Consider the following 27,932-nt stretch of genomic DNA (forward strand, 5'->3'; position numbering starts at 1 on the left):
TCCGTATCACTCTGTTACCCTGTGTTCCACGGTGTCCTGTTCCTCGTCTGCGTCTCTCTGCTATTCATCATCCGTTGTCATATGCTCCCAGGTCTGTTATTTTTAGTTCTCCCAGTTTAGGTGTCTTTAGTTGTTTGTTATGCCCCACTGTTTGCCACTACACCTCTGTAAATAAAACCACCGGTATCTCATCCACTGCCTGCATCTTGGGTCCTCCTTCTAAATCCACACGGCTCGCCTCGGCAGCCGTGACACCTTGGTGTACACCTGGCTGAGGATCTTACGTGGTCAGTACACACAAATGTAGCCGCTAAGACTGGTGGACCTAAATCTTCACCACCACCACGTCTGGTATACATACAAGCGAAAAAGGGGAGTGGGCGGGTCAGCGCTCAGGGCACAGAAACTAAGCTGGCTTCAAACACATTTATTTCCATAAAAAAAACACAGCCAGAGTCACAAATACAAGATAAAATTCCCCGTATACAATAAAAATAGTGTTGCAACCCGCTAAAAACCCTGCCGGCAGAAATAACTATACAATATTAAAACAAGGCTAAATGAATGTTTTCCATATGCTAAAATTACCCTCCCATAGTCCCATAATCCCACAGTCCAGCCACACCTGGGCGAATGGTCCTTATATGAAAGAGACAGGAGAGGAACTTCTCTTCCAGTATGGTAAAACTCGTCAGCAACAGACCAGGGAGGGGGCTCCTATCGCAGACCTGTCTCCTCCTGACAGCGCGTCGCCGTACAGTCCCGCCCCACTCCACACCTGAACACGGCCTCCCTCGTCTCACCGTCAGATGCAGGCAGAGGGGCATCCCTGCCCTGTCGTGCATTGCAGCCATCGCCACCCACTGTTGCCGTTCCTGCCGTTAGGACTGGATCGCCGAACAACTCGCAGCGCCCCACAGTCAGGCAGCAGTTCGTTCCACACACGTGCGGGGTTGCACGCGTTCCTTTTTCTCCTCCTCACCCTTCGTGTGTCACTCCTCTCTCCTTTTGTCTCTGCGCTCACCATCCCCTTTAACAGGTCTACCTGGTGGCTGATAGGCCACCTTGGGGAACGCCCCCACCTCACAGGTGCCTACAATTATCTGTTTAGTCCACAGTGGGTTAAAGGAACATGGTACAACATTAACACAAATATAAATATGAGGATAAAACCATGCAGTATAAATATCAACAAACAAACATGCAATATAAATATCACTATAAAATCATGCAAATAAAATCAACACTATGTACCAATACACAGATTGATAAAACATAAAAACACAAATTTCCGCTGTGTGACACAAACAAAACAGTGAAGAAGGCACAGCAGCGCCTCTTCTTTCTCAGGAGACTGAAAAGATTCAGCATGAGCCCCCGCATCCTCAGGACCTTCTATCACTGTGACATTGAGAGCATCCTCACTGGATGCATCACCACCTGGTATGGCAACAGCACCGCCTACAACTGCAAAGCTCTCCAGCGAGTAGTGCGGTGCTCTGAACGGATAATTGGAGGTGAGCTTCCCTCCCTCCAAGACATCTACAGGAAGCGGTGCCTGAGGAAAGCGGGGAGGATCATCAAGGACTCCAGTCACCCCAGCCATAAACTGTTCAGACTACTTCCATCAGGAAGGAGGTTCTGCAGCATCCGGTCCCGTACCAGCAGACTGAGAGACAGCTTTTTCCATCAGGCCATCAGACTGCTGAACACGTCATAGACACCTCAGCTTCACTACTGGAACTTTAACATTATGCACTCCATACTGTACAGTAATGCCACTGTTTTGCACATGTCTCAACTCTGTATATTTTATATATTTTATTTATTGTTTACTCTATTTAATTTGTAAAATATGTGTACACACACACACACACACGTAGAAAAATATTTAGTATACACATCCAGAAATGCATATACTATTATATATTGTACATATATTTATTAGTTTCAGATGTAGCCATTCTTGTATTTTGCTTGTTTACGTTATTGTATTTTGCACAACTCTGTTGCTTGTGAAGCTCGCACACAAGAATTTCACTCACATGTGCTGTACCAATGTACCTGCACATGTGATGTGACAATAAAAGTGATTTGATTTGATTTGATTTGTTCGACTACTCCGCCTAGGCTGCACTGTCGAGCGCAGATCCACTGAGCGCTCAACACAGACAGCATAGTCAGAAGGAAGAGCGCAGGGCAAGCTAGCGAGACAGAAGTTAAGCTCTCCTTGCAACAGGCAAATTGAACCTCATTCAGATCTGGCGTTTGGAATTATTTTGGTTTTCATGTGACGTATGACCCTGAAGGTAAGCGAGTCATGGACTAAAGTAAAACAGTATGTTGGATGTGCCATGCAATGCTCAATTACATTGGTGTGAACTAGTGTGTTAGCGCAGTTAGCTCGTTAACGTGTTGGCCGTCTAGCCCCATGCACGGAGCGATCGGCGGTAGCTCGTTAACGGAGATTTGCCGTGTTGTGGCGTTAAGGTCATTTCAACGAGATTAACCTGAAAGCACTAGTGGGAACACAACGAATATGACTGCACATTTACGCCGACATCATCCTAGTGCAAAGACAAGTGGAAGCAGACAAAAAAAAGCAAGCATGCTACTAACTTTAGCCGAGTCATTTAGACAGCTGTTAGCACATGATTCTCCTTATGCTGCTGAGAATATAGCCCAGAAGAAGCGGATAGTATAGCTTTTATTTTGGAAAGAGCCATTTCTCTGTAATAAACTCTCTTTTCCAAAGATGAGTGATTCCTCAATCAGATACAGGGCTTGCAATATCGCTAGCCCGACGTCCCGGAGCTAGTGATTTTTTTCAGTCGGGCTACCAAAATCTATCTCTTCCCTGCCCGTCGGGCTATTGTAGGAAAAATATATGTCAATGCTTTTGCATTCTTTCAGAAATGTAGCTGGGTAATTATGTCATTGGCATCGGTGAGCCACTGTCAATATGTGACATATTGAAGTCGCGTTTGAATTTGCGCTTGTTTTTTTGCTTTCACTTTGCAATCGCGCGAACTGTGTATAGAGAGCGACAGCACTGATCTGTAATTTGTGCACCAATTCCTCTGACATCGTCTTATCAATTGTTAGCTTACTATGCAAACATGACAAGTGAAATCTCCCGCAACTTAAACATGTGAGAGGTTGATCGCGCAGAGAATCGCTGAGCTTATGTGAGTGAGCGTGTAAAAGCATTTCACTTCTGCTGAGCCAAATAAGACAGGTCAGGGTGAAGAAGTGACAGCCAAAGAAAAGCTTACCACAAAACGGAGAAGTTATGACAAATCAGACTATAAGGCAAAAAGAAAGTGCAGCTTTATGGTTTCATGGACAAAAGAATTTCTGTGGCTGGATATGATGAGCTAAATAACCAGGGCTGCACATAAGTGGTCCGCAGGTGCGCATTCGCTGTCAAAATAAAGAACATGCACAAGGGTTAGGGTTAAATTTAAAAACTGTACTTTTGAGTTAAAATATATATATTTATAATTTTAATAAATGACAAATTAAAAATGCATGAACATTTTTTTGTATCGAAAAAATATCGAACCGTGACACCAAAGTATCGAACCGAACCGAACCGTGAATTTTGTGTATCGTTGCACCCCTAATAGATATATGGGGGAGACTGACGGGGAGAGTGTGTGCAGTGGAGGAGCTGCGAAAAGACCTGGGCCCGTAACCCTAAAGATTCTGAGAATCCTCTCAGAGAGCTCCTAACTTAACCTAAAAATTCCTTGCCAGGAGTTTTAGCTTAGAAGTGATTCCAGAACATTTTCAGTGAACTCTGAGCAAGGAATGGATGGAAAATCCTATCTTAGTGAGGAGGTGTGGTTGACCCCGTTGCTAGGTATGAGTCATCATTTCAAAAGCCGTGATTGGTTGATCCTACAAGTTTGATGGAAATGAGCTTTTGGTGATAATGAGCAAAGGATGTACCCTCAAATCAATAAACATATTATATACTCTAATCTTATGCTGACTGTAATTGTAAATAATATTTCACATTCAAGAAAATATCTGGAAAATGAATAGTAAGCTGTAGGGGTTATAGCCATTAGAATCTAAAATATGTGAAAACTTAAACTCATTACACCCTGTTCAAATAATGATTCGTGTCTTATTTGCTCATATTAATATCCTAGCTGGCATATTTTGTACTTTCACTCCCATATGGACCCCGTTGAAAACAAGATGGCCTATCTCAAGAGGCTGTCCTTAATGAAGTAGAAATCACAACGTTACAAGTCCAGTGTGGTCTTAACGAGGGTAACACGGCTCAGCTTTTAGCAATGTCTGTGATTGAAGACCCAAGTCATCACTGCTGCATTGTTGCATTTTCCCGGTTGCCAAATACCTCGGGGTTGTGATTACTTTCGTCTCCGGTGTAATAGCGTTGTGGCGTCGAGTTGGTGAAGTAATTGCATCTCTAAGGAGATCCACCACAAACATGATTCCTGCACGATCCAATCTGTAGCATCTCAATAATTCCCTGTCATCCAGTGTTTGCAGGACATCTCTCCTGCCTCTTCTGTTGGCCATTTTGTGCAGCTGCTTAGGGGAACTCCTAAGCCACTAAAAGTCCTCTTCCCTGCTCTTAGCAGATCTCACCTTAGGAGCCCTTTTAAGCGCTAGGAATCTTGAGGAATAGCTTTTATATTAACTGGGATTGTCGTGTCACTTTTAGGGGAAATTCTAAGAAAACGTCATGACTCTGAGAATTTTCTTAGAATTTGGCCGCTAGGAGCCACTTTTTGCACAAAGATTCTTTAGGGATACGGGCCCTGAACTCCTGGCCCAAGTGTGCCATACCCTCAGCAATCTGCTTAGCAAAAAGAATAAAAGCAAACAAAAACACGTCAAGTGCACTCTCTGTCACAATGTGCATTTTCAGGCCTGGACAGGCCCACCCTCTGCTCTCTCACTGCTCTCAATATCAGCGTTAGCTCAGATTTCAGTGATAATCATTATTTGATTCAGCTTTTGCTATGGTCCCCCTAAACTGCTTTAATAAAGTATCCTGCATTCAAAAACTCTAAATTGTGGACATAGACAGTAAAGGTAAAAGCCTGTATATTATAACAATATCACTCAAACGGTTCTTACAGGTTACTCTAGCCTTAAAAATGAACATATCCTTGGGTCCTATTTTCCAGGCCACTAAATTTTAACTCACTTATCAAGTGCATGGATTACAGAGGAGACCTGCTGTGAATATGACTGGAGCATTGTACTTGACCGTCAAGGCCACCCAGGCCATAACACCTTCAGAGGGAGCAGGATAAACATTCAGAGGCTGTTCAGGGGGGTTCTAAATCACGGCTCCCTCCAAGCTCTGTATTGCCTACTGGCTGATACTCAGAGAATCAGATCACCTGTGCCTGACACTGACATGCCTTTGTTCATGTGCATCATTGCTACATTAATAAATTGTATATTGCAACAAAATGCATTATTCTGCTTTTTTTTTATTGTGAGAGTTAAGTAAGCCATGTCTGTCATCTACATAAGAAATCATAATATTTTAGGGTTTAAAGAATAGCTGTGCTCACTAACCAGAGCTGCTTCAGTCTGCAATCCCCTCCTCTGCACTAGCCATCAGTACTCATGACATGTAACCAATCAGATCCAAGACAGGACAGTGCTCGCGGCTACAAACAGAGAGAAGCAGCTGCATCAGAGCCAGAGTAGTTCATTTTTTAATCGCTTTAAAGGGGCATCAAAACAAAACACCAAGTATGTTCCATTGCATTGCTAAAAATAAATTAAAAACAGGATGCAAACACTATATTGAGGACTCTACAGTGGAGCTTTCAGGTTAACCTGAACCCCGGGGATTCAATAATGGCATTACTTTAAAAATGTAAAGCCTCATTGGATGAAGCCAATAAATGCCTTGTGTTCCAGCTGAGCTCTGCAGATGTTGACCAGCTTCATATCAGAGATGAGGAAAAGGTTGTTTATGCCTGTGGTATACTGTACCTGAACTCTGCTGTATTTGAAAGTATTAGAACCTGTTTTATATTTTTTATCACAGTTGCTGCTGTGGTTTGTCAGTGCCTGCCTGCTAATATGAGGCTGAATAACGCTGAACCTTAATCTTCATCCCAGGATAATGTTCTTATGAAACATTTTAACATTTTTTTTTTACACCTATTTTTTCCCTTTTTTTTAAACTTTCATTTTTGTGTGTTCTTTAAAGTGGACGTTTGTAACATTAGATGAGGAAAAAGTTGAAACTCCACCCCAGATTTATGCTCTTTATGTATAAATCTTATACCACATGACCACACACCCAGCCCATCTTTCTTGGTGCCCCATTGGTGAATAAATACTAATGACTGGGAGGATCCGGGGCAGTATCCAGGACACACTGGAGAGATTATATCTCCTGACTGGCCTGGGAAAACCTCGGTGTTTCCCCGGATGAGCTGGAGGAAGTGATTGGGGAGAGGGAGGTCTGGTCTTCTCTGCTCAGGCTGCTGCTGCCCCCACATCCTGGCCCCAGATAAGTGAGAGAAGATGGATGGATGGATGGGTGTTTAACATTTGTTTTTCTTTTTTCCAGTTCAATCACACAATTGAGTGGATTACTTTCTAAAGGTTAATTGTGAAATTTCTGAAAAGACCTTTTCTGTTTTTAATCAGCTTACACTGTTTCTAGATTTTTCTAATGCATTTTCTTATCTAACCTTCTCCCTGTTATGCTCATAGAGTGAAAACATGTTTATTAGGGGTGCAACGATACACAAAATTCACAGTTCGGTTCGATACTTTGGTGTCACAGTTCAATATTTTTTTGATACAAAAAAATGTTCATGCCTTTTTAATTTGTCATTTATTAAAATTATAAATATATATTTTAACTCAAAAGTACAGTTTTTAAATTTAATGTTGCTGAAACAACAAAGTAATAAAAAAATAGATCTCTCTGATCGAGAAATCACTCATCTTTGGAAAAGAGAGTTTATTACAGAGAAATGTCTCTTTCCAAAATAAAAGCTATACTATACACTTCTTCTGGGCTATATTCTCAGCAGCATATTAAACATATCAGGTCCCCATAAGGAGAATCATGTGCTAACGGCTGTCTAAATGACTCGGGTAAAGTTTGTACCATGCGTGCTTGTTGTTTTTGTCTGCTTCCACTTGTCTTTGCACTAGGATGATGTCGGAGTAAATGTGCAGTCATATTCATTGTGTTCCCACTAGTTCTGTCAGCGTAAATCTCGTTGAAATGACGTTAACGCCACAACACCGCAAATCTCTGTTAACGAGCTACCGCGGTTCACCCCGTGCGTGGGGCTGGACGCTGTCAACACTTTAACGAGCTAACTGCGCTAATGCACTAGTTCCCACCAATGTAATTGAGCATTGTGTGGCACATCTGACATACTGTATTTACTGCGTATTCCTCAGATGTTCTGCCTCTCTAAGATGTTCTTTTTAGGTCTGGTTATGTTACTTACTTGTTCCCAATAAACCAAAGTAGGTGCAAAATGTTCCACAAACGGGCTCTTTTTAGTGTCACTTACTTACCTTTTGTAGCCCTTGTTCCAACTTTTTGGATGCCAAATTAAAAATGGCCTTACTTTTTAAAAAAAGAAATGTTTCACTTTAAGTTTAAATTGGTAATATATTTTCTACGCTGTAAAAAATATTCATAAATTAACAACTTTTTTCCCATATAATTTTGTACAAACTGTTCCTATTATTTTTAAAACATGTGAAACATCAATACGATTACAAAAAAATAGTTGGTAAATTAACACGTCAAACAACCTGTACCTGGGGAAAAACATTATATTTAGTTTTGATCAGAAACAAAGGCCCAGCTCAGGCCCTCTACAGTGTAACTTGAACAGCAGTGAACTTTGAAATTAGCATATAGGAGGCCATCGCAGATTGTGTAATGTGAACAGAGACAGAGGGGAAGAGACTGTGAGAGCTCCTCAGTTGCCTTAGCAGCGCAGCCTCATTCCTCCACAGTCGGGCTTCAGTCCGCTGTACTGCGCGCTTCACAGGGCTTCCCTCACAGCTTCCCTCACTGCTTCCCTCACGGCTCCCCATCAGTTAACCCTGTCACACTCCGCCTGGTCTCCATTTATTCCATCGTGCTCGAGATTTATAAAAATCTGATAAAAAGAGAAGAAGAAGAAGGAAAAGAAAAGCAAACAGAACTCTGGGCCGCCTCCAAGTTTCCTAAATGCCCCTTCTCCGGCTGTTATGAAGGAGCCAGAGGTAAGAGCCAGAGGTAAGAGCACACAGTTTTCCACATCTGAATCATCCAGGCTGAGGTGTTAAACTGCTACAGATGGCACCAACACCTGGCCCCAGACCCGGTATAAACAGATAAGGTGTTAAACCCTATTGTGTTTAATGTTATTATTATTATTATTAACTTCGTTCCTCTTCAATATTGTTCAATATTGATCTTTTCATAAAAACTAAATATGAGTGATTATTTTTAAAAAGCAGCTTTCATTTCTTCTTAATCATGTTGTTTCCCTTCAGTTTACAAACTGATTAGTGACTAATTCCCTGGTTAAAAAATGCAATCAGTAGACCTAATGTAATGTAATGTAATTTCATCTCCTAACTTAGATGATGCAGAACACTAAATAATGCACTTTTACCTACGGATCATTATCCCCACACTGTGTCAGATTTGTGTTTTTACCACAAAGCCATTTGCAATCAGGAGGGTTTTTTTTTTTTTTTTTAATGTCCTCATGTGTTTAATTAATCACCCAGCTTCTCACTCAGTTTTCCATTTTTTTCTCTCTCTCTGTCTGTATAATTAACCCACCTGTGACTAAATGTGCGATCAGACACTTACAGCCAGACAGCCAGTTGATGACTGATTGTTAAACTGGAAACTGTTAGTGGGATTGGTGCTGATTGGTGCTTGGTGTTTGCATGTTTGTATGCTTTGGCTCTGATTCTAACTTACCTTCTGTTCCTTTCTGCGCAGGAAACCAGACCTCGTGAGAGAGTTGTCTTGTCTTTGATCAGAAACAAAGGCCCAGCTAAGGGTTTAGTCAAAAAGGGTTTAGTCAAAAAGAGGATGATCGCTAATGGAGATAGCAGTGACTGAAGCTCCAAGCAGAATGATCGTCGTGCATTTTGAGTCCACCAGCTTACATCAAACATGACACATTTTGAGCAAAAACTCTGTTGTTCAGTGAATAAACTATGATATTTAATCTTTAATTCCACACTATAGGAAGTTGAAGGGAAATGCATTTAAAAAGCTGAAACGCTACAGTGCAGTCGATGCACACAGTACAAATACATTCTCTGAAGTCACACATTAAAGTGGGCCTTGTTTACTCTACAAAGTAGCTTCAGTTATTTAGCAACAATCAGTTTCATCAACTCAAAAATGGGAGAACATTTCAAATAAAGCCAAATTAGCTTTTACAGTGTAGCTGTAGATTCGTATTAATTAGTAACTGTCTTCAGCCATGGGTGAAGGTTTTGTTTGCACATTAGGAGGTTGGGCATTAAGTGGGGACCAGAGGGATGCTCACCCTGGAAACTTTATGCAGAGTTTTGACTCACTTGAATGCTTCATTTATCTTTTGTTTACTTCGTGTTAGAAAATGTATTTATGTAAAAGAAAACACAAAAATCTGCAGTCACTGTGCTGACGGTTATGTTATCTGTCCCTTGCATCACTCCTGAAATCTGTTTTCAGTACAGAATGTCTATTTTAATCATTTGTGCATTCCTTTAGACTTAGTCCCTCAATGAACAGAACATATGATACATGCATGAAGGAGACAGAAAGAGCTTGGAGCCTCTTAATATACGTAGATTAATTGTATATCTTCTATATGTCATTTTATAAAACAATATCCATCATCAAGAATAATTACAGGCACACTGTTTTAAAACTGTTGTTGTCTCAAATGTCCCTCCTTTGTCTGAAAATATCATGTAAATATCAATGTTGTTAAATAAGTTTTATGTAGTTTTATTTTGTTTTACATTCTTTTTATATAAGGCATTCAAAAGACTTAGATGGACACAAAAAAAAGTCCTGATAGTCTTGGGAATATTTCAACACACCAAGTATTGGCAACTAATTAAAACTGCTATAACTTCTAATCATTTTCTTTAAACTATGTGAAAAAGTACAGTGGCTGAGGAGATGCTCTGCAAGTACACTTCATGGATTAGAATTTTTGAGTACAAAGAGTTGTACATCAACTGCACTTTTTTAGAAAGCAATGAAACTTTAAAACTCTATTTCTGAAAAATTACTTGAAGAACTAAATATAAGTGCCACAAATTGCAGAATGACTGAAATCAAACAGCTCTCATCTCAGGGTGGCTCCAGTGACACCTGCTGCTAACAGTATGCCGGAAAGGGTCACAGCAGTGTTGGCTACAGCACCGTTAAACGTCTTGTCGTGGGCGTAGGTGATGATGTACAAAACTCCTCTGTAGGCCTCCTCGCATGTAGGCTGGATCTGATCCTCAGGAAGCTCAAACCTGTATGTCCCATTGTCTCTCAGCTCAAAGATGTAAGTTAAAGGGATCCCCTGCATCCGAGCCCAGTCAGTGGCTGAACCAGTTATGGGGTCTGGAGAAAGAAAAGCAGCAGTTATATTTTTTTAAAAACAGAGATACTGGCAATAAATTTAACTGGCTAGCAATTGATATATAAACCCACATAATACATCGGGCGGGGTTCCTACAGTGTAGTTTGTTCGGTGAACCTTCCACATTGCTTCTGTTGCTCCCTGACCAACCATCATCTGAGGAATCACAAAGAACTTGTCATACAGTCAATAAAATATGGATCCAGACAACCTTGTTCTTGTTCTGTATGAAAAATTTAGTGGTGATATGGAGATTTCAGTAGGCAATAAATACAGATTTAAATGTTATCAGTTCCTTGAGTATCCCGTTGTCTTAGTAGTTTTCCATCTTCCAAAAAATTCCAAAAAGCTGATTAGCTTTTTGGAATTTCTGGACTGCTCTGTACATACTTATTAAAGGCACTGGTTATGTTTTCATCCTGCTGTGTTTTGGTCCACATGCACACTCAAACATGATTACACTAGGCCTTATGTATATTTTAAACTCTAAACTTAAACTTTAAACTCTGTGTGGAATCTTGTTATCGTCATTATTGAACGTCCATTTACCTGTTTGCCACTCCACTTTTATCTATTACTCTTTTACTAGATGAATTAACAATAATTACTCATTCTGCTGGCTGTTTGCCTTTTTAATATAAATGCATGCACGATTAGTCATTGTCAGGCTATAAAGATGCATATGTGTGTGTATGTTAATTTTTTTTTTAAAAAGCATTATTGCATTTGTTGGCATAAATACCAGTTCATCATAGTTGGGAGCGGTGTAGTTGGGGTGTCCGTAGGGAATCAGGAGCATCTGGCCATAGGAGTGGATGTTGAGGAAACACAGGAAGCTGTCCTTTCGGCTTCTTACAAAGTCAGTTACAGCCCTGGTCTCGAGCTCAGACATAGCTTTGCTTCCAGGGTAGAATTTTGAGCAGCAGTTAAATGAAACCCCAATAGCTGTGAATAGAGGCCAAGGAGGATGATATGAAAGACATATAACAATAATACCTCTGTTTTCAAATTCTTTTAACAAAGGTTAACCTTTTTACATAGTGTGACCTGTTAGGTTGTAAAATTTGGCCAAAAGCTGCAGTTCCTCTAATAGCCACTAAAGGCTGCTTCATGTGTGACTCCTGTATTAAAATGTCCAGAACATTAAAAACCATATTGGCTTTTTCCACCTCCTTTTTTTTAAAGAGACAAGTAGTTAAACAGTGTCTCACCTACCTCGGATGAACAGCAATACACAACACATTCGTTTTATTTATTTTATGAGAAATAAGCCAAAATGCAGAAGCAGTGTGTAAAAGAAGAAGCATGCCTTACTGCTTCTGTGGAATTAGAAGGGTAACTAGCACCAAGGTCCTGCTATTCAAATTCACACTGATCATCAGCAAGTGCAAGCACCTCTAAAGAAGCAGAGGTTTTGGAAGTTTTCTGGAGCATTCATGTGTGTGTTAACAAAATGCTAAGATATAAGCTTAGAGAAGTAATTGTTCCTATCTATTGAGAAAAGTTATAAGGCAAGGCAAGGCAAGTTTATTTGTATAGCACAATTCAACAACAAGGTGATTCAAAGTGCTTTACAGAGACATTAGAAACAAAAAACAAATAAAAAGCATGATTTAAAATTGATTAAAACGAGCAAATAAACTAACTAACTAATTAACAAACAAACAAACAAAACAGTATATAAAATCAAAACAGATAAAATCAGAACAGTAGATAAAATCAGTAGTTAAATGTGAGTTTTGAAATTTAAGCTTAAAAGTGTGGATTTGGTGCTTTATTCAAATGCAGCTGAGAATAGGTGAGTCTTCAACCTGGATTTAAATAAACTGAGTGTTTCAGCTGATCTGAGGCTTTCTGGGAGTTTGTTCCAGATATAAGGAGCATAAAAGCTGAATGCAGCTTCTCCGTGTCTGGTTCTGACTCTGGGAACTGATAAAAGACCGGATCCAGATGACCTGAGGGATCTGGATGGTTCATACTGGGTTAGGAGGTCATTGATGTATTTTGGTCCTAAACCATTCAGAGCTTTATAGACCAGCATCAGAACTTTAAAGTCTATCCTCTGACGGACAGGCAGCCAGTGTAAAGACCTCAGAGCTGGACTGATGTGGTCCACTTTTTTGGTCTTAGTGAGGACTCGAGCAGCAGAGTTCTGAATGAGCTGTAGTTGTCTGACTAATTTTTTAGGTAGACCTGTAAAGATGCTGTTACAGTAATCAAGCCTACAAAAGATGAATGCATGGACTAGTTTTTCCAGGTCCTGTTGAGACATCAGATCTTTTATCCTTGAAATATTCTTGAGGTGATAGTAAGCTGATTTTGTTATTGTCTTAATGTGTTTTTCTAAGTTTAGGTCTGCATCCATCACAACACCCAAATTTCTCGCCTGGTTTGTGGTTTTTAGATGTATAGATTGAAGTTCTCTGGTGACCTGTAATCGTTTTTCTTTGGCGCCAAAGACTATTACCTCAGTTTTGTTTTTGTTTAGCTGGAGAAAATTGTGGCACAACCAGTCATTGATTTCCTCAATGCATTTACCAGGAGCCTGTACAGGGCCTTGGTCTCCTGGTGACATTGTGATATATATTTGTGTGTCATCTGCATAGCTGTAATAGTTTATTTTGTTGTTCTTTATAATCTGTGCCAGTGGGAGCATGTAAATGTTAAACAGAAGGGGTCCCAAGATGGAACCTTGGGGAACTCCACATGTGATACTTGTCTGCTCAGATGTGAAGTTACCTATTGATACAAAGTATTTCCTGTTTTCTAAGTATGTTTTGAACCAGTTTAGTACAGTTCCTGAAAGACCTGTCCAGTTCTCCAGTCGTTTGAGTAATATGTTGTGGTCAACTGTATCAAATGCTGCACTGAGATCCAGTAAAACTAAGACTGACATTTTTCCACTGTCTGTATTCAGACAAATGTCATTAAACACTTTGGTCAGAGCGGTTTCAGTGCTGTGGTTCTGTCTAAAACCTGACTGGAAGGCATCGTAGCAATTATTCTGTTTTAAGAAGTAATTGAGCTGTTGAGAAACTGCTTTTTCAATGATCTTACTTAAAAATGGGAGATTTGAGATCGGCCTGTAGTTTTTCATTTGTGTCTTGTCAAGATTGTCCTTTTTCAGTATAGGTTTGATTACAGCAGTTTTTAGTGATTCTGGAAACACACCTGATAATAAAGAAAAGTTGACGATCTGTAACAGGTCTGACTCTAAAGTCTTTGAGACCTTTTTGAAAAAACTTGTTGGCAGGACATCTAAACAGCAGGAGGAGGAGTTCAGTTTACCTAAGATGTCCTCCAGGTCTTTGCTGTTAATAGGGTGAAACTGTTTCATGGTGTTTAAACAGTTTTTCGGTGGACACAGTACATATCCTGAATCTGCTGTTGATGTACCAATTGCTTGTCTAATCTTTTGGATTTTGTCTGTGAAGAATTTGGCAAAGTCATTGCAGGCCATGGTTGAATGAAGTTCAGCTGCCACTGGCACAGGAGGGTTTGTTAGCCTGTCAACTGTAGAAAATAAGACCCGAGCATTATGGCTGTTTTTAGTGATGATGTCAGAGAAGTAGGACCTCCTTGCACTCCTCAGTTGTAAATTATAATTGTGAAGTTTCTCTTTATAAATGTCATAATGAACCTGGAGGTTTGTTTTTCTCCATCTGCGCTCAGCTTTCCTACACTCTCTTTTTTTCATTTTTCACTAGTGTGGAGTTTCTCCATGGAGACTTTTTCCTTCCAGAGATAACCTTCACCATAATGGGAGCAATAGTGTCCATTACATTTAACATGTTAGCATTGAAGCTATTGACGAGCTCATTGACTGACCCTCTGGACAGGTCAGGTGTTAATGGGAAGACCTGGTTAAAAATTTCACTACTGTGTTCAGTTATACACTGTTTTGTGATCACTGTTGTTGATATATTTGTGTGGGCTGAGATTTTACTTTCAAAGAAAACACAGTAATGATCAGACAGGCCCACATCAGACACAGTAACCTTTGAAATGCTCAGGCCTTTGGAGATCAGTAGGTCAAGAGTGTGTCCTCTATTATGTGTGGCCTCTGTTACATGCTGAGTCAGCCCAAAGTTGCCCAGAGTGTTACTCAGGTCTTTAATGCCATTTCCACATAATTTAAAATCCACCATTACACAATGAGAAAGGTTATTCAAGTGGAAAACATTCATAAGTGTTGCCATATTCCCAGAAGTAGTCATCTTAGCTAATTCACTACATGGTCAGGGAGGTGATGGTTTGAGTTGAGTCAGCCATACACGCCTGTATACCAAAGTATTCTACAGTGAAAATGAGACCTCTATCTGAAAGCTAAAGTTTGAATGAGATTGGGTCATGCAACAGGACAGTGATTCCAAACATATCGGCAAATTAGTAAAAATAGCTGAAAAAGAAAAGAATCAAGATGTTTCAATGGTCCAGTCAAAGTAAGAACAGCTACATCACTCACTTCCCCAGTTGGCATCAAAGTTGCGGTTGAGATCGGTGCCATAGCAGCTGCAGTCCTCAGGACCTGGTGACCTGTTCTTCCTCCACAGTCGAGTCTGAGTGGAGCAAAATGTTCAGTCAGTCATAAATAGAATGGCAGCACAACATTTTTGTAGATATTAAATGCTTCCTGTGATTGATGCTGTTCATTATTATTCCATGTGTCTTACTGTAAAACATTCAATTATTTTGTACTTGAAGGTTTTTGAGCAATAATCATCCTATTATAGCCTGTTCATCTGTGGTTTGAGATCCTGAGTGCACAACCCTAGAAATGTAATTGGATAAATATCTATCTATTTAATATTTAATTTAATATATCTATCAAATACGAGGACTGACTGTCTTATTTTCCCACGTGTAGATGTAGCCGTCTATATTGAGCACTGGAGTGACGTAGAAGTCCACGTTCTTCATCATCTGTTCCATTTTGGCATCTGTTTTGTATGTCTGCAGAATCTGTTTGGAACAGACGAACACACATCAGGGGCAGGCTGACACACTGGAGGACATTTAGTTATTAAATTAGATTCATTTTGTCAGACAGGATGTTTTCTCCTCACAACAGAAAACAATCAGGACAACAAATGGAATAACGAGATTTGTTGTAAATCTCTTTTTTCCTCTTTCTTTTCCATCTCTCTTTTTGTGTGTGTGTGTGTGTGTGTGTGTGTTTTATTTTGTTTAACTCTATAACGTCCACCACATCCACATTGGCGACCAAACTATAAGTTCATATGTTCATATGTAAAAAAAATTTTCAAATATTTCAAAGAACATTTAAAAGTAGAAAGAAGCTTGGCCTGTTTGGAAAACCTGTAATACCAAAATGTATAAGACATTATTTGAAATGAAATTTTCTTGTTTCTAGAATAAAAGTGGCTAACAAAATCCCCTAGCATTAACTTTACCCCTAGAAGGGTCTCACGAGTCCTGGTGGAGGTATATTGACAGCAGCTCTCTTACCTCTCTAACAAAGTACTGGCAGAAGGCTGGAGCGATCCATTCTCTGGCATGTATTCCACAGTCCATCCAGATAGCTTTCTTTTCCTTTCCAGTATTCAGGCCAATCTGGAGAACAAATATCAAACATCCGTGTGCATCAGTATCCGTTTGGCATATGACAGCTTGTGATCTGAAACTTTGTTTACCTTGAGCAAGCTAATATCCCTGCTTTCATAGGTCTTTCCATATTTCACCACGGTTACAACATCAGGGTGATCCTTTACCATCTGTTCCATCCAGCTAGTGATCTGCAAAGTGTAGTACCAACATTGGCAGCATATCAAAACTCTACTAAATTTTCACTGGTTATTTATCCATGAATTTGCACATCCATCATACATACATTTTGATTCAAGAGTTTATTTGAAACTTTTGGAGTGATCTTGACTAATAGTTCTGCAGACTTTCCAAAGGTTTTTCAAAGTTTCATTTGGACAATGGTTTCTTTTTTTACTCATTTTCAGTCTAAGCCACTATAAATTATTCAAGTATAACAAGACGCCTAACTCAAAGGGTAAACCAGTGTTGCATCTCTAGAATAAACAAATTAGCAAAGAACCAGTTTTAAACTAAACTTATGGAATGCTGAAGCCAAATAGTCATCAATCTATACAGAGTAGGTCAAGAGAGAGATACAACAGTCCTGGACTGTCTGAAAAATGTGAAGGAGCCTCTGTTGTGGTTTGGAGTTGTATTTCAGCCAGTGTTATTGGTGATCTTGTCAGATTTGAATGAATATCTAAATGCAGAAAAGTACCATCAGAAAATTTATTTTTCAGCCCCCAAATAATTCCGAACACAGTGCCAATGCAGTCAAGCATACCTGGATAGACAAATACACAATAGAACACTATCAGTCATGGACTAGTGTCCGCAGACCCTGAAATTGAAACTTATATAAGCAGTGTGGAATCATCTTGATGGAATAAAAGACAACCAACATCCAAAGAAGAGCTTTAAATGTCTTTGGTGAAGCCTGGAGAACACACGGAAGCCTGTTTGTGTTTGTATATGCCATTTAGGAAGTTATTATAATCTTGAATATATTGAATGAAAGTCTGGATTTATTGAATGAAAACTGACGTTGCAAAGGCTCTGGCGCCATCTTGTGTTTTAGATGTGTAATATTATAGCATGCGATGTTGCTGCAAGTAGCTCTGTGAATAAGTTAGCAGGGAATCAGTATTCCTATGTAAAGAAGACATAAATCTATAGAAATGCTTGTAATGTACAAGCTAATATGAGTAACAGGGTACAGTATGGTACTGCAGACGACAAAATTTAGGTGCTGTTTAATCATGGAAGACCGAATGTACTGAACCTTTTGTTTACCTTACTGAGGGAAGTGCTAAACATGCAAAAATAAGAACTAAAAAATAAGAATGTAAAGGAGGGTCCAGCCGTTGAGCCGTTGAGCAGGCTAGGTCTGGCCAAAGTTAAGAGAATTCATGGGGTCTGTGTATTGCAGTCAATATTTTCAGTACCTTTAGTTAGTTATAGGTACTGGGAATCAATCTGTACATCTGGTCTGATGAAGAATATACTGATTTATTGACTAAGTTTCATCACCAGTAGTACAACAGTGATCGTTGTTATTACTATTCTTGTTATTATTATTATTATTGTTATTTGAACGCTCCTTACCTGTTTACATATGGGGGGGGGGGGCACATAACATGCTATAATACACATCTAAAACACAGCGTGGCACCAGAGCCTCTGTAGTTAGCTTATATTCAATATATTCGGGTTTCATTCAATATATTCAGACTTTTATTGCAATATATATGTATATAGAAATAAAATGATATTTTATATATATATATATATATATATATATATATATATATATATATATATATATATATATATATATATATATATATATGTGTGTGTGTGTGTGTGTATGTGTGTGTGTGTAACAGCCACCTCACCTCTGTCAAAGGGTGGTATTTATAGTGGTCGTACTGCACTCTGTTGCACATAAAAAACAAGAGAAACATGAGAAGCAGTGGAAGTGGATCATACCTAGGGATAGGTACCGGTATCCGGTGCCATGATGGTACCGGCTCTGACATAAACGGTAGTAACCAGACCAAAAAGCAACGCACATTTCGGTGCTTTATTTCGGAATGTTTGGATTCTAGCCAATCATTTTACCTTTGCAAGGATAGTAGGCGGGCCCAGGTACGTACGTTCTTTTAGAGCAGATCTACAGATTAAAAATGCCCAAGGCGAAGTGGTCAAAAGTCTGGCTGTACTTCACAGCAAAAGATGCAAACTCAGCAGCCTGCAACAAGTGCTTTAAGGTGATACTGTGCAAAGGAGGTAACTCCTCGAATCTGACGACGAACCTGGCGACGCATAGCATTTTTTAAATGCTGAGAAATGCACCGTATTTGATAGCTTGCTGCGAGACCTCACATCGAGCACATCTACTGCGGGTGTGGTGCCTGTTATTGGACCCGGAGTTAGCAACATCCCCCAAGACCCGAAGAGTAGAGTCCTGGCCCCTAGCCCTGCCAGTGTAGCAGAAATGATGACGGATGATGATGGCAGCAGTAGCCGTTCTTCTCTGGGCGAGTAGCTTAATGTTGTTCGTGTTTAATTTACGAGTACAGTAGGCTAACCACGTTATTAAATTAATGCATGTAAGGTGAACTAGCAAACACCGCCATAGTTACATGCGGCTGTCTTCTTGTTTGATGGCAGATACTCCCTTCACCCTGGCCAAAAAGGCTAAAATGACCAAAGAAAAAGTGGAAAACATCTAAACATGAGAGGTTTTTGGACAAAGTTTGTGTTTTTTCCATTGTTTAAGCACTGTTTCCAGCCAAGAGTGATACCATATATGCCCCATAGCTGCAGAAAAGGCTAACATTGTTATCTTTTTACAAAAAAATAGCTAAACATGAGAGGTTTTTGGACAAAGTTTGTGTTCTTGATTCTTTAAGCACCGGTTCGAGCACCGTTTAAGCACCGGCACCGTTTCAAAAGTACCAGTTTGGCACTGGTATTGGATAAAACCTAAACGATACCCAGTGTTGGGTAAGTTAATTTTTACTCAGAATTCTCTTGTTAGTGTGTTGCTTCCATAATTGGATTACCCAGCGAGATTGCCAGTCTTCTAGCTTGCTTACTTGCCACAAGTGCACTGTGCCACCTACCAATAGAAAGGAAAAAAATAATGTGCATATTTCCACGAGAGAAATCCCACGCCTGGACCGTTGTTGACCGCCACCATGATTCTAGCCTACGTCACAGCGTCATGTGCGCTTTTTACATCCAACACAAAAACTGCAGTCGTGGTGCTTTTCAATTGTAATTATTATTGTAATCATAAAGCCTTTAAATGAAAACAAATGCTGTTGTGACAGTGATGTACACTGTTTTGATGGTATATATGTATCAATCTATCAATCGTTTGTTGTAAGATTCAGATAATAATTTTTTAAAAGCTAGATATTTTAAATGAGAATAAGAAAGAAAAGTATTTCCTTGTGCCCCCCTTTCCCTGTTAATGCCCTACCTGGCCCACCTGGCAACACTTTGCTAGACCCGCCCCTGCACAGTTACCAGCTGTCAGCTACATAGAAAAAGGATCCTGGTATTATTTGTCTCTCAGAAACAGTTCATAACTTCCCTTCAACTCATTCATGTCACCTAAAAGGTAAACCTGTTTCTCCATCACCTGTTCAGCTCTGATGATTCTTTAAGGACATCTCCTGGTTTCATCTTCATGTTTCCCTCTCATCACATAACCAAACCATATCATGACCATCAGGTTTACAGCTGTGGCTCCAGCAAACATCAGCTGATCTTAGAAAGTAATATTAAATAAATTCTAACAACAGCTGATCAACCTTAAACACGCTGCTGTTGTTTACCGCGACCTCCGCTGGTTTCGTCTTTCTGGCGCAAAGTGGGCGATAAACAAACAAGAGAGAAAAGCCGATCAGCTGATCATTGATCAGTTTCATGATTGAAGTAGATACAGGAGAGGGAGGGGGAGAGAATGAGAGAAGAAGAGGCAGCTGTGCAGCGTAAACACAGAATAACTCCAGCTTTGTGCCTTTTTCATTGTAGCTGAAGTCCGGGACAAACTGTGTTCCTTTTCACCTCATTACAAAATGCGTAATATTTTCTCTGAATATGAGACAATTCCGTTTGGGATGGTTGGCAACTCTAATAATTAACCTTATGAACAAATAAAGTTCAACATCAGTAACATCATAGCACCCACCCAGCTGTTTAGAAACTCCCTCAGTACGAACTAAAATAAACTACACCTAAACTTGGTTTATATCTGACCCAGATAGACTGCAGGTCATAACTTCTTGCCTGAAGTTCAGTTCACCTGACACTCGCACCGACGGCCGCTCCAGGTCTCTCCTCCTGCCTCCCCTTTCTCTCATCCACCTGCTGGCTTCCACCACTTGCTAATGTTACTGAATCTGTGGAAGCTCCGCGATAGCCACCACACGCAGTAACGAATAACGACCCTATCTAAACCCCAGTAACAATTAACACGTTCCTGATTCTGGCATAATAACTAGTTATTATGCCATTATAGTTAGCTCATTACCACAATAATAACATAGTTACTGTAACGCGTTGCACATCTCTGTATAGTGACTGGTCTTATGATTTAAACAGGCAAATGTTCAGCATTCAAACTACAGGTGAAGAATAGTCAAACCAGATGTTTCCCCCTTATGTCGATATCAGCTAGTCAAGTACACACCTACACAGCATGTCAACAAACCGTGAAAAAAAGCCACACACAAAATGAACGATTGCTGGTAAGGGTTTCTATACATTAGTATGTACGAAGGGTATGTTGTGACTTACCTTCAAAATTACTGTGGTCCCTCGCTATAACGCGGTTCACCTTTCACCTCGCTGTTTCACAGATTTTTTTAGTGCAAGTTTGCATGCTTTTTTTTTTTACGTCACATTGTGTCCTGCGTCCTGATCGCTGCAGACGATCTCCTCCGTGACTTCTCTCCTGTACAGTACAGAATCGCTGCATAGATCGCTAGCAGTGTACTGTATGTCCACGATGTCCACAAAACGTTTTGCACCGTCAAAAAATAAAATTGGCTAGTTGATTTCACCTATCGCAGGTTATTTTTAGAACATAAAACCTGCGATAAATGAGGGACCGCTGAGAAATATAACATTTGAATCCCTTTTCTCTTTTGCCCTGAGGCGCGGGGGAAAAAATATCGACAAGTCGATGAACATCATTTACATATATATTGGGTAAATGCCCAAGACATCTAGAGAAATGTAAATCGCTGCTTGATTCATTCATTTGATTAACTTGTTTTGGACCGTAAACAAGGCGCGAATAGGACACCGGAAACAAAGCTCCCCACAGGAGTTTCCGCACCGGAAGTAGCATATGCTAACGTGCACATACATGTCTATACACGTACCGCCGTTACGTATTTAAAATGCAAAATATGAGTAACTGTATTCCGTTACAGTTACCATTTAAAAAGGTGGTAGTCTGCCATACCTCTCTCTGTCTCTCGCTAGCAAACTTGACCCAGACAACAAAGTAAAGCTAGTTTTCAGCTACCAGCCCGACAAGGAACCCGACGTATTAGCCAGAGGTCCCTGTTTTATATATGCACGATTCGTTTTCTATACCAGATTGCTGCTAAAAGTGCAGCCTCACCTAATGTCCACCCTACTGTTACTCATTTTATATTAAGATTTAAAAATCTAGTTGGTATCGGTATGGCGAGTAACCTTCAGTAATAAATCACACAGCAATAGCACATTCATGTAGTTGTAAAAAGCATGATAATATATTAAGTAATCCAAAGTATTCATAATATGTTACTCTCACTGAGTAACGGTATATTTTGGGGCATGTATTCTGTAATCTGTAGTGGAATACATTTTAAAAGTAACCTTCCCAACACTGATACCTCATTATAGTCTGCTGTTTTATCAATATTGTAGTTTTTAGTTACAAAGCTGCAATACTCAATTTCTAACAGTTTTAAAGGCATTAAAATATCATACATTTCTACATTAGGTACTGTTCTTAATTTTAATGTTAAGAAACTTACTTGACTATTTCAAATTTCTGGGATGTTATACGTGATAAATGATTCACAGTTGTAGATTAAATAGATGAGCACTATGTAAAGTCATCAATATTAGCTCTAAGGCAGATTTCTGTTACAGCTTCTAATACCAAATATTGTTGTTGATTACTCAGATTATTCTAGAACCTAGAATTAATTGAAAAAAAAAAAGCTGTCATCCGCAGCTACCCTTGCTGCAGCATTTTGGATCAATTGAAAGCTTTTCATGGAGGTTTTCGAACAACCTAATAATAGTGAGTTACAATAGTCCAGCCTATAGAAGTAATACATGCATGAACTAGTTTTTCAGCATCACCGTGAGGCAGGATGCTTCCAATTGTAGAGATATTGCACAAACACAGTTTACAGTACCAACTGTCTGTCACCTACAATCCAGTTCTGAGATTCCTTCCCAGGCGCCTTAAAGCCCACTCACATCTTGCGTCAGTTGATCTCAATAGGTCACACAATTGTCTTCAAGAAATTTTAAGAAGCCGTAGCTTATCTTTCCAAGCTCCTTAAATAAACACTAGAAAACAGGTCCTACATATTTTTATATACAGTTTATGCGCATTGAATGATATATCCTCGATAAATGATCACTAGAAGATTCCTCACAGTGTTACTGGAGTTCATGGTAATTCCACTCAGTGTGGTTAGACAATGTTTCTAAGATTTTTGGGGTCGAGTACAATAACCTCAGTTTTATCTGATTTCAGAAGCAGAAAATTCAGGAAAGAGTTCATTCAGGTGTTTGTCTTTAAGACATCTCTGCAGTTTGAGTGTCATTGGACTTCATGGATTGATAAAGCTTGGCAAGAGAACAGGACTACGTCACCCACATTTGAGACATTACGAAACCAAACATAATTCAAAGTAATTATATGCGATAAGTGTTCTGTTGGGCTCGTATTTATTTGGGGTGGATTTGTTTCTTTTAAAGCAACGAGCATCTGGGACCACCGGGGTAGAGCAAGCCCTCAGGTGATAGGTGCATTGCTGGCAGGTTGCACCAATAAGACTATCTTGTGGTCGTTAGTGACCTTTCCCATTTTGATGTTTTAGGCCTTTTGCAAACCCTTTGTGTTCTTTTAAAATAATAAATTTTAACATATCTGACTGATATTGACCCTCTTGTCCCGTTTATTCTGGGCTCGTACCTGTAAGAGCTCTGGGCCTGAAAGTTTGCACAAGTAGTATAGAGGCCCTTAGTGATTACATAGTGATTACATATATATATATATATATATATATATATATATATATATATATATATATATATATATATATATATATATATATATATATATATATATATATATGCTAAGATACTGCGCAGGACCCTCAAGCTCGAAGGATTGACCATCCACAGGGGCGAGTGGGGATTTTTTATTTTATTTTTTTTGCTAAAAACCTGAAAGTACAGTAACTGATATTTTGAAGGTAGTTCATCTATTTACAAAAATGATCAAACTTATCTAATGAAAAAAACTCACCTCTCTTTTGTTGCTGTGCCCACTGCTGAGAGCAGCACCACAAAGCTCAGCCTTACAGAGATAAGCATCTTTGTGAAAGTAAAAAGTCCTTGTAACAGTCGGCTATACTGGTCGCAGGAAAGCCCTATAAAAAGACGCACATTTGCCTTCAACACAGACCACTGTAAGCATACTATCACTTGTTAATAATTGATCTGAACTAACAGTCCTTTATGGATGTGTAATCCATTTAAATCATCAACTGCATGAAACCATAGTCGAAAAAAACTGTTAACTCCAGTGTAAACTTTTTGCTGCCATCAGCCTCCGTCACATTCTTTCTCAGTTTTATACTTTATGCACATGCTTTCCAGACGTAACACGGAAAAAAAATTAAACATGATGTGAAATATGTGTGCAAAACATTATGGAATAGAATGCACTTCGCCCTCTTACAGAAGCAATAATGAGATGCAGAGAGTCTTCCTGGACCTCCAGAAAAGGACACAGAGTGGCCAATTAACTAGATTGTCCTTTACTCACAAATGAACAATGATTGGTTTATATTTTAAGTTGAGTCTGTCTGTTGGAAAAGCTGGAATCAGCAAAGACGCTGCAAGCTGATAAAAAAAAGAGCAAAGGTCTTTTCAGAAATGTCACAATGAACTTTTAAAAAACACAACTGTAAGTATCACACCACATTACCCTGTTAACAGGGATTTTCTTCCAGTCACAAACAGGACTGGACAGCGGTCAGTCTGTCAAGAACATGCAGGTTCATATATCTGTGGAAGTCCTACCTATCCACTGTGCCTTTCACCGATGATGCTAACATTTTTATATTTACTGTTTTTGGGTTACGCAGCAGGCAGGAGGGAGGGCCCATATGAAGGACTCATAAGGACTCTTGTAAGGACTCAGAAACAGCAGGTTGAACTTAAAGGGAACCCCGGCTATTAACACATATTTGCGCTAAAATATGTACTGTGCCTTCAATAACATATATGTGGTATTAAAATACACCAAATGTTTTCCTTTTAAGCACATTTTATATAAAACCGATTTACCAGTAGACCGCCATTGTTATTTACTTCTCAATGCACTCTGTGCTGTGACGTCACATCTTTGCACCGCATAGAGTTCACAGTTAGCAGCACACTGGAAATGGCTTCCCCATATGGAAAATATATATATAAATCTTATAAAGTTTGTATCTGTCTTTATGTGAAACTTGTATGAAAAGCATATAAGAGTGGAAACAGATGTAAGATCCCGTGAAAAACTATATAATGAAACTTGTATGTTTTGGATACTTACTAAAACAATGTATGAAAGTAATGAGAAAGTGGCCACTTTCATGAGTAATCACATATAAGTTTTTACTATCTCTTTTCCTTTTTTTTTTTTTTTTTTTTTTTTTTTGTGTGTCCCGTTTGGATCTTTAGCCATCAGAATTGTTGTCTTAAGGCCAAGAAAGATGCCAAGCGGATTTATTTTACCAAGTGGATCATCATGGCCTTGCCATATTGGTCCATTTGATTGACCTTTATTATAATTATGAATTTATTTTATTTTCAGTTGCTACAAACGAGACAGACATGACTGGGGGATAGGACAGGGAGAAAGAATGAAAGAAAGAGAGGGAGAGAAAGAAAACCAAAGGGGAGAAGAGACGGTGAGAAGGGGGGGAAGAAAGAATAAAAAACAAAAAAAACAAACAAAACACCTGGGTCACCTGTATGGAGAAAAAAAACAGAAGAGAAAGTGTGGGCAAGAGATATTTTATTTTGTATTCTTATGATCACAGTTATAATCAGAATTATCATTGATTAATCATTTACCATTGTTGAATTAGTTGACAGAATAATCTTTGAATCACATCTATGTTACTCTGAGCAAATACTAATGCACACGGATTATCAGTACTTTAGTCAGTCTATTGTTGTTCTGTATTATTCTTTCTAGTTGCTTAGGCTGTTAACCGCTCGGACTTGTGGGTCCTGTTGGGCCCTGGGCTGTCTACATTCAGTTCTGCACGTACTCAGGCCTGTAACAACATGCACACACTTATGTAAAACACGCACGTTCACACACACACTTAGTAAGAATAGGAGGGTCGTCTGAGGACAGTTTTTCTAATAGATATACTTTCACAAAATGCACAATATAATACACACTTGTTTTTCTCTAAAAGTAGCAGTTGATGTCCATATAAGGAGAACTTTTTGAGTGTGGGGAACTGTTATCATTTCCAGTAAAGATCTAACTGTGACGTCATCATGGTAATATAAGGATGCGGGACGGTCCATTCGCGAACCAACCTCAACAAAAGCAAACAACAAAGAGCAACATAATAAAAAAAACAGCACCATCACAATAAACTAGCTAGCAGTAGATATCAGTAGATACTAAATAATAAACGATATTGTGCAGCACGCAAGATAGACAGTGCACAATGTGCTTTGAGGCAGCAGCCAAGAAAGCTGTAGTCTGCGTCTGTGAATACCCATGTGTACACCTGAGTGCATACCTGTGTGGATCAGCATGCTTGCATTCCAAAGGTTTCACCATGTAACGATCTGCTAGGGAGTGTGGGGAGCCACAGCCCCGTCCTCCAGGGTATGAAGCAGGTATGGAGGAGATCAAAACTCCAGACATCCAGAGGCCCCCAGAACACAAGAGACCAAGGAAGACCAACAGAGGGGCAGCTGCGCCACTGTCCCAGTAAGAGCTGAGGAGAGTCCCAGATGAGGGCTCATTCAGCAGCCGCGGAGCAGAAGCCAGGGGGAGTTGCAGTGACGCGCCCGTGAGCTCCGCCGGCAGCCAGCCGTGCCTGAGTGACCGAGCCCCAGGCCGAGAGGCCGGGGGCACCCCACCTCCGAAGTGGCCCGAGCGAGCCCCAGGCTCCAGGCCCCGATAAGCGGCCGCCAAGGAGTGAGCCGGTGTGTACCCGGACGCCCACCCCCAGACACAAAGAACCACCAACGCACCGATACCTGAGGGAGTCCGCCACTGGCAGGGGAAGTGGTGGTGGATGGAGATTGTTAGAGTTTGTATTGTTGATTGTCATTTATGCTTAGAAATATTTAACCATAGATGCTTTGTGTGGCGAGAGGTGAGTTCTCCGCCACTTTGTGGGGCGTTGAGAGGTTCCGCGGGGTCCAGACTGTGCTGGACGATAGGCCTATTTTGTGTTGTTTTTGTTGTCATCGTTGTTGTTGTTGTGTGGGTGTGTGCGGAGCAGAACACGTGGTCTGTGACACCGACTGTTGTTGTTATCATGGGTTTCTAAGCAACCAAGAGTGATTCGGAGGGAGACAGACGTTTGTGCTGGACTTTGCTCCTGGCAGCACAAAGTATTTATGTAAAAAAGAGAGGGAGCGACGGCTCCACAGCTGCGCGGGTTCACGCGAGCGCGGTCACGCGGGTTTCACGCGGACCTGAGCCGTGCGGTTAATCGCAGGCTTAAAAATGGAAGAGATTAAAATGTTAGAAGTTTTCAGAAAACACACCAGCCTTGAAGAGCGTGTGGAGAAGGCCAGCCCACATCAGCAGCTATGCTCTGGTGGGTGGCTGTCCCCCCACCCCTTGCTGACACAAAACGTTAACTCTTCAGCCTGTGTGCCAGACCATAGATTTAATTTAGGTGGATAGTTGTTAAAAGTAATCTACATTAAGCTTGTGGTTGCTCAAATTCAGTACAATGACATATGAGGTGAAGTGAGGCTTTGATGGCCTATAAGTGAAGTTCACTGAACTAAAGAATGTGGTTTGATGATTGTTGACATGCTCTCCAAATAGAAGTTTTTCTTCTTAGCAAGGAAATACAGGTGCAGCAGTAATCTCCTGAGAAATCTTCAGAGGCCCAGTGAGAAGCGTGAACCATTCCAGGCATAGCTGACAGCCAGGCAGTGGTTGAGGTCAAAGGTCAAGCTGGTTGGGGCCCATCATGAGATCAGACCTTGGAGCCACAGCAAGGACCATGAAACTGCCTGCAAAATAGAGGAGAGGATCGTCCACAAGATGGGAGGCCAGGAGAGAGGCTTCAGGAGGATCAGAGATCATCTTCAGCACAGCAGACATCACACAGAGAGCTGTGCTACTGAGCTTCCAGGAGATTTTAAATAAAATGAAAGATTCAATATTGACGCTGAGGAAGACAACTAAGGTGTACGACGTGCTCTGCCTTAAACCTTCAGCAGCGTTGGAACATGAAAACT

The 27,932-nt window shown here is 40.1% G+C and overlaps 1 protein-coding gene across 2 annotated transcripts; it reads right to left on the bottom strand.

The window, feature by feature from the left end:
- Positions 1-9,195: 9,195 nt before the first annotated feature.
- On the bottom strand, positions 9,196-24,220 carry LOC113016901 (carboxypeptidase O-like). Of its 2 annotated transcripts, XM_026160068.1 has the most exons (10): positions 24,169-24,220; positions 23,734-23,857; positions 18,068-18,107; positions 16,280-16,381; positions 16,095-16,199; positions 15,471-15,587; positions 15,091-15,184; positions 11,368-11,570; positions 10,697-10,781; positions 9,196-10,606 (listed from the first exon to the last, which is right to left on the bottom strand). In XM_026160068.1, the coding sequence occupies exons 2-10, from the start codon at positions 23,799-23,801 to the stop codon at positions 10,341-10,343; spliced, it is 1,080 nt and encodes a 359-aa protein (XP_026015853.1). In that variant the 5' UTR covers positions 23,802-23,857; positions 24,169-24,220; the 3' UTR covers positions 9,196-10,340. The 2 variants fall into 2 exon arrangements, with proteins under 2 accessions (XP_026015853.1, XP_026015852.1); XM_026160067.1 differs by lacking the exon at positions 24,169-24,220 and having other exon boundaries at positions 23,734-23,997.
- Between the last annotated feature and the right edge of the window lie 3,712 nt (positions 24,221-27,932).

This window comes from Astatotilapia calliptera, chromosome 23, assembly GCF_900246225.1.
Source record: "Astatotilapia calliptera chromosome 23, fAstCal1.2, whole genome shotgun sequence".
NCBI classification, from domain to species: domain Eukaryota; kingdom Metazoa; phylum Chordata; class Actinopteri; order Cichliformes; family Cichlidae; genus Astatotilapia; species Astatotilapia calliptera.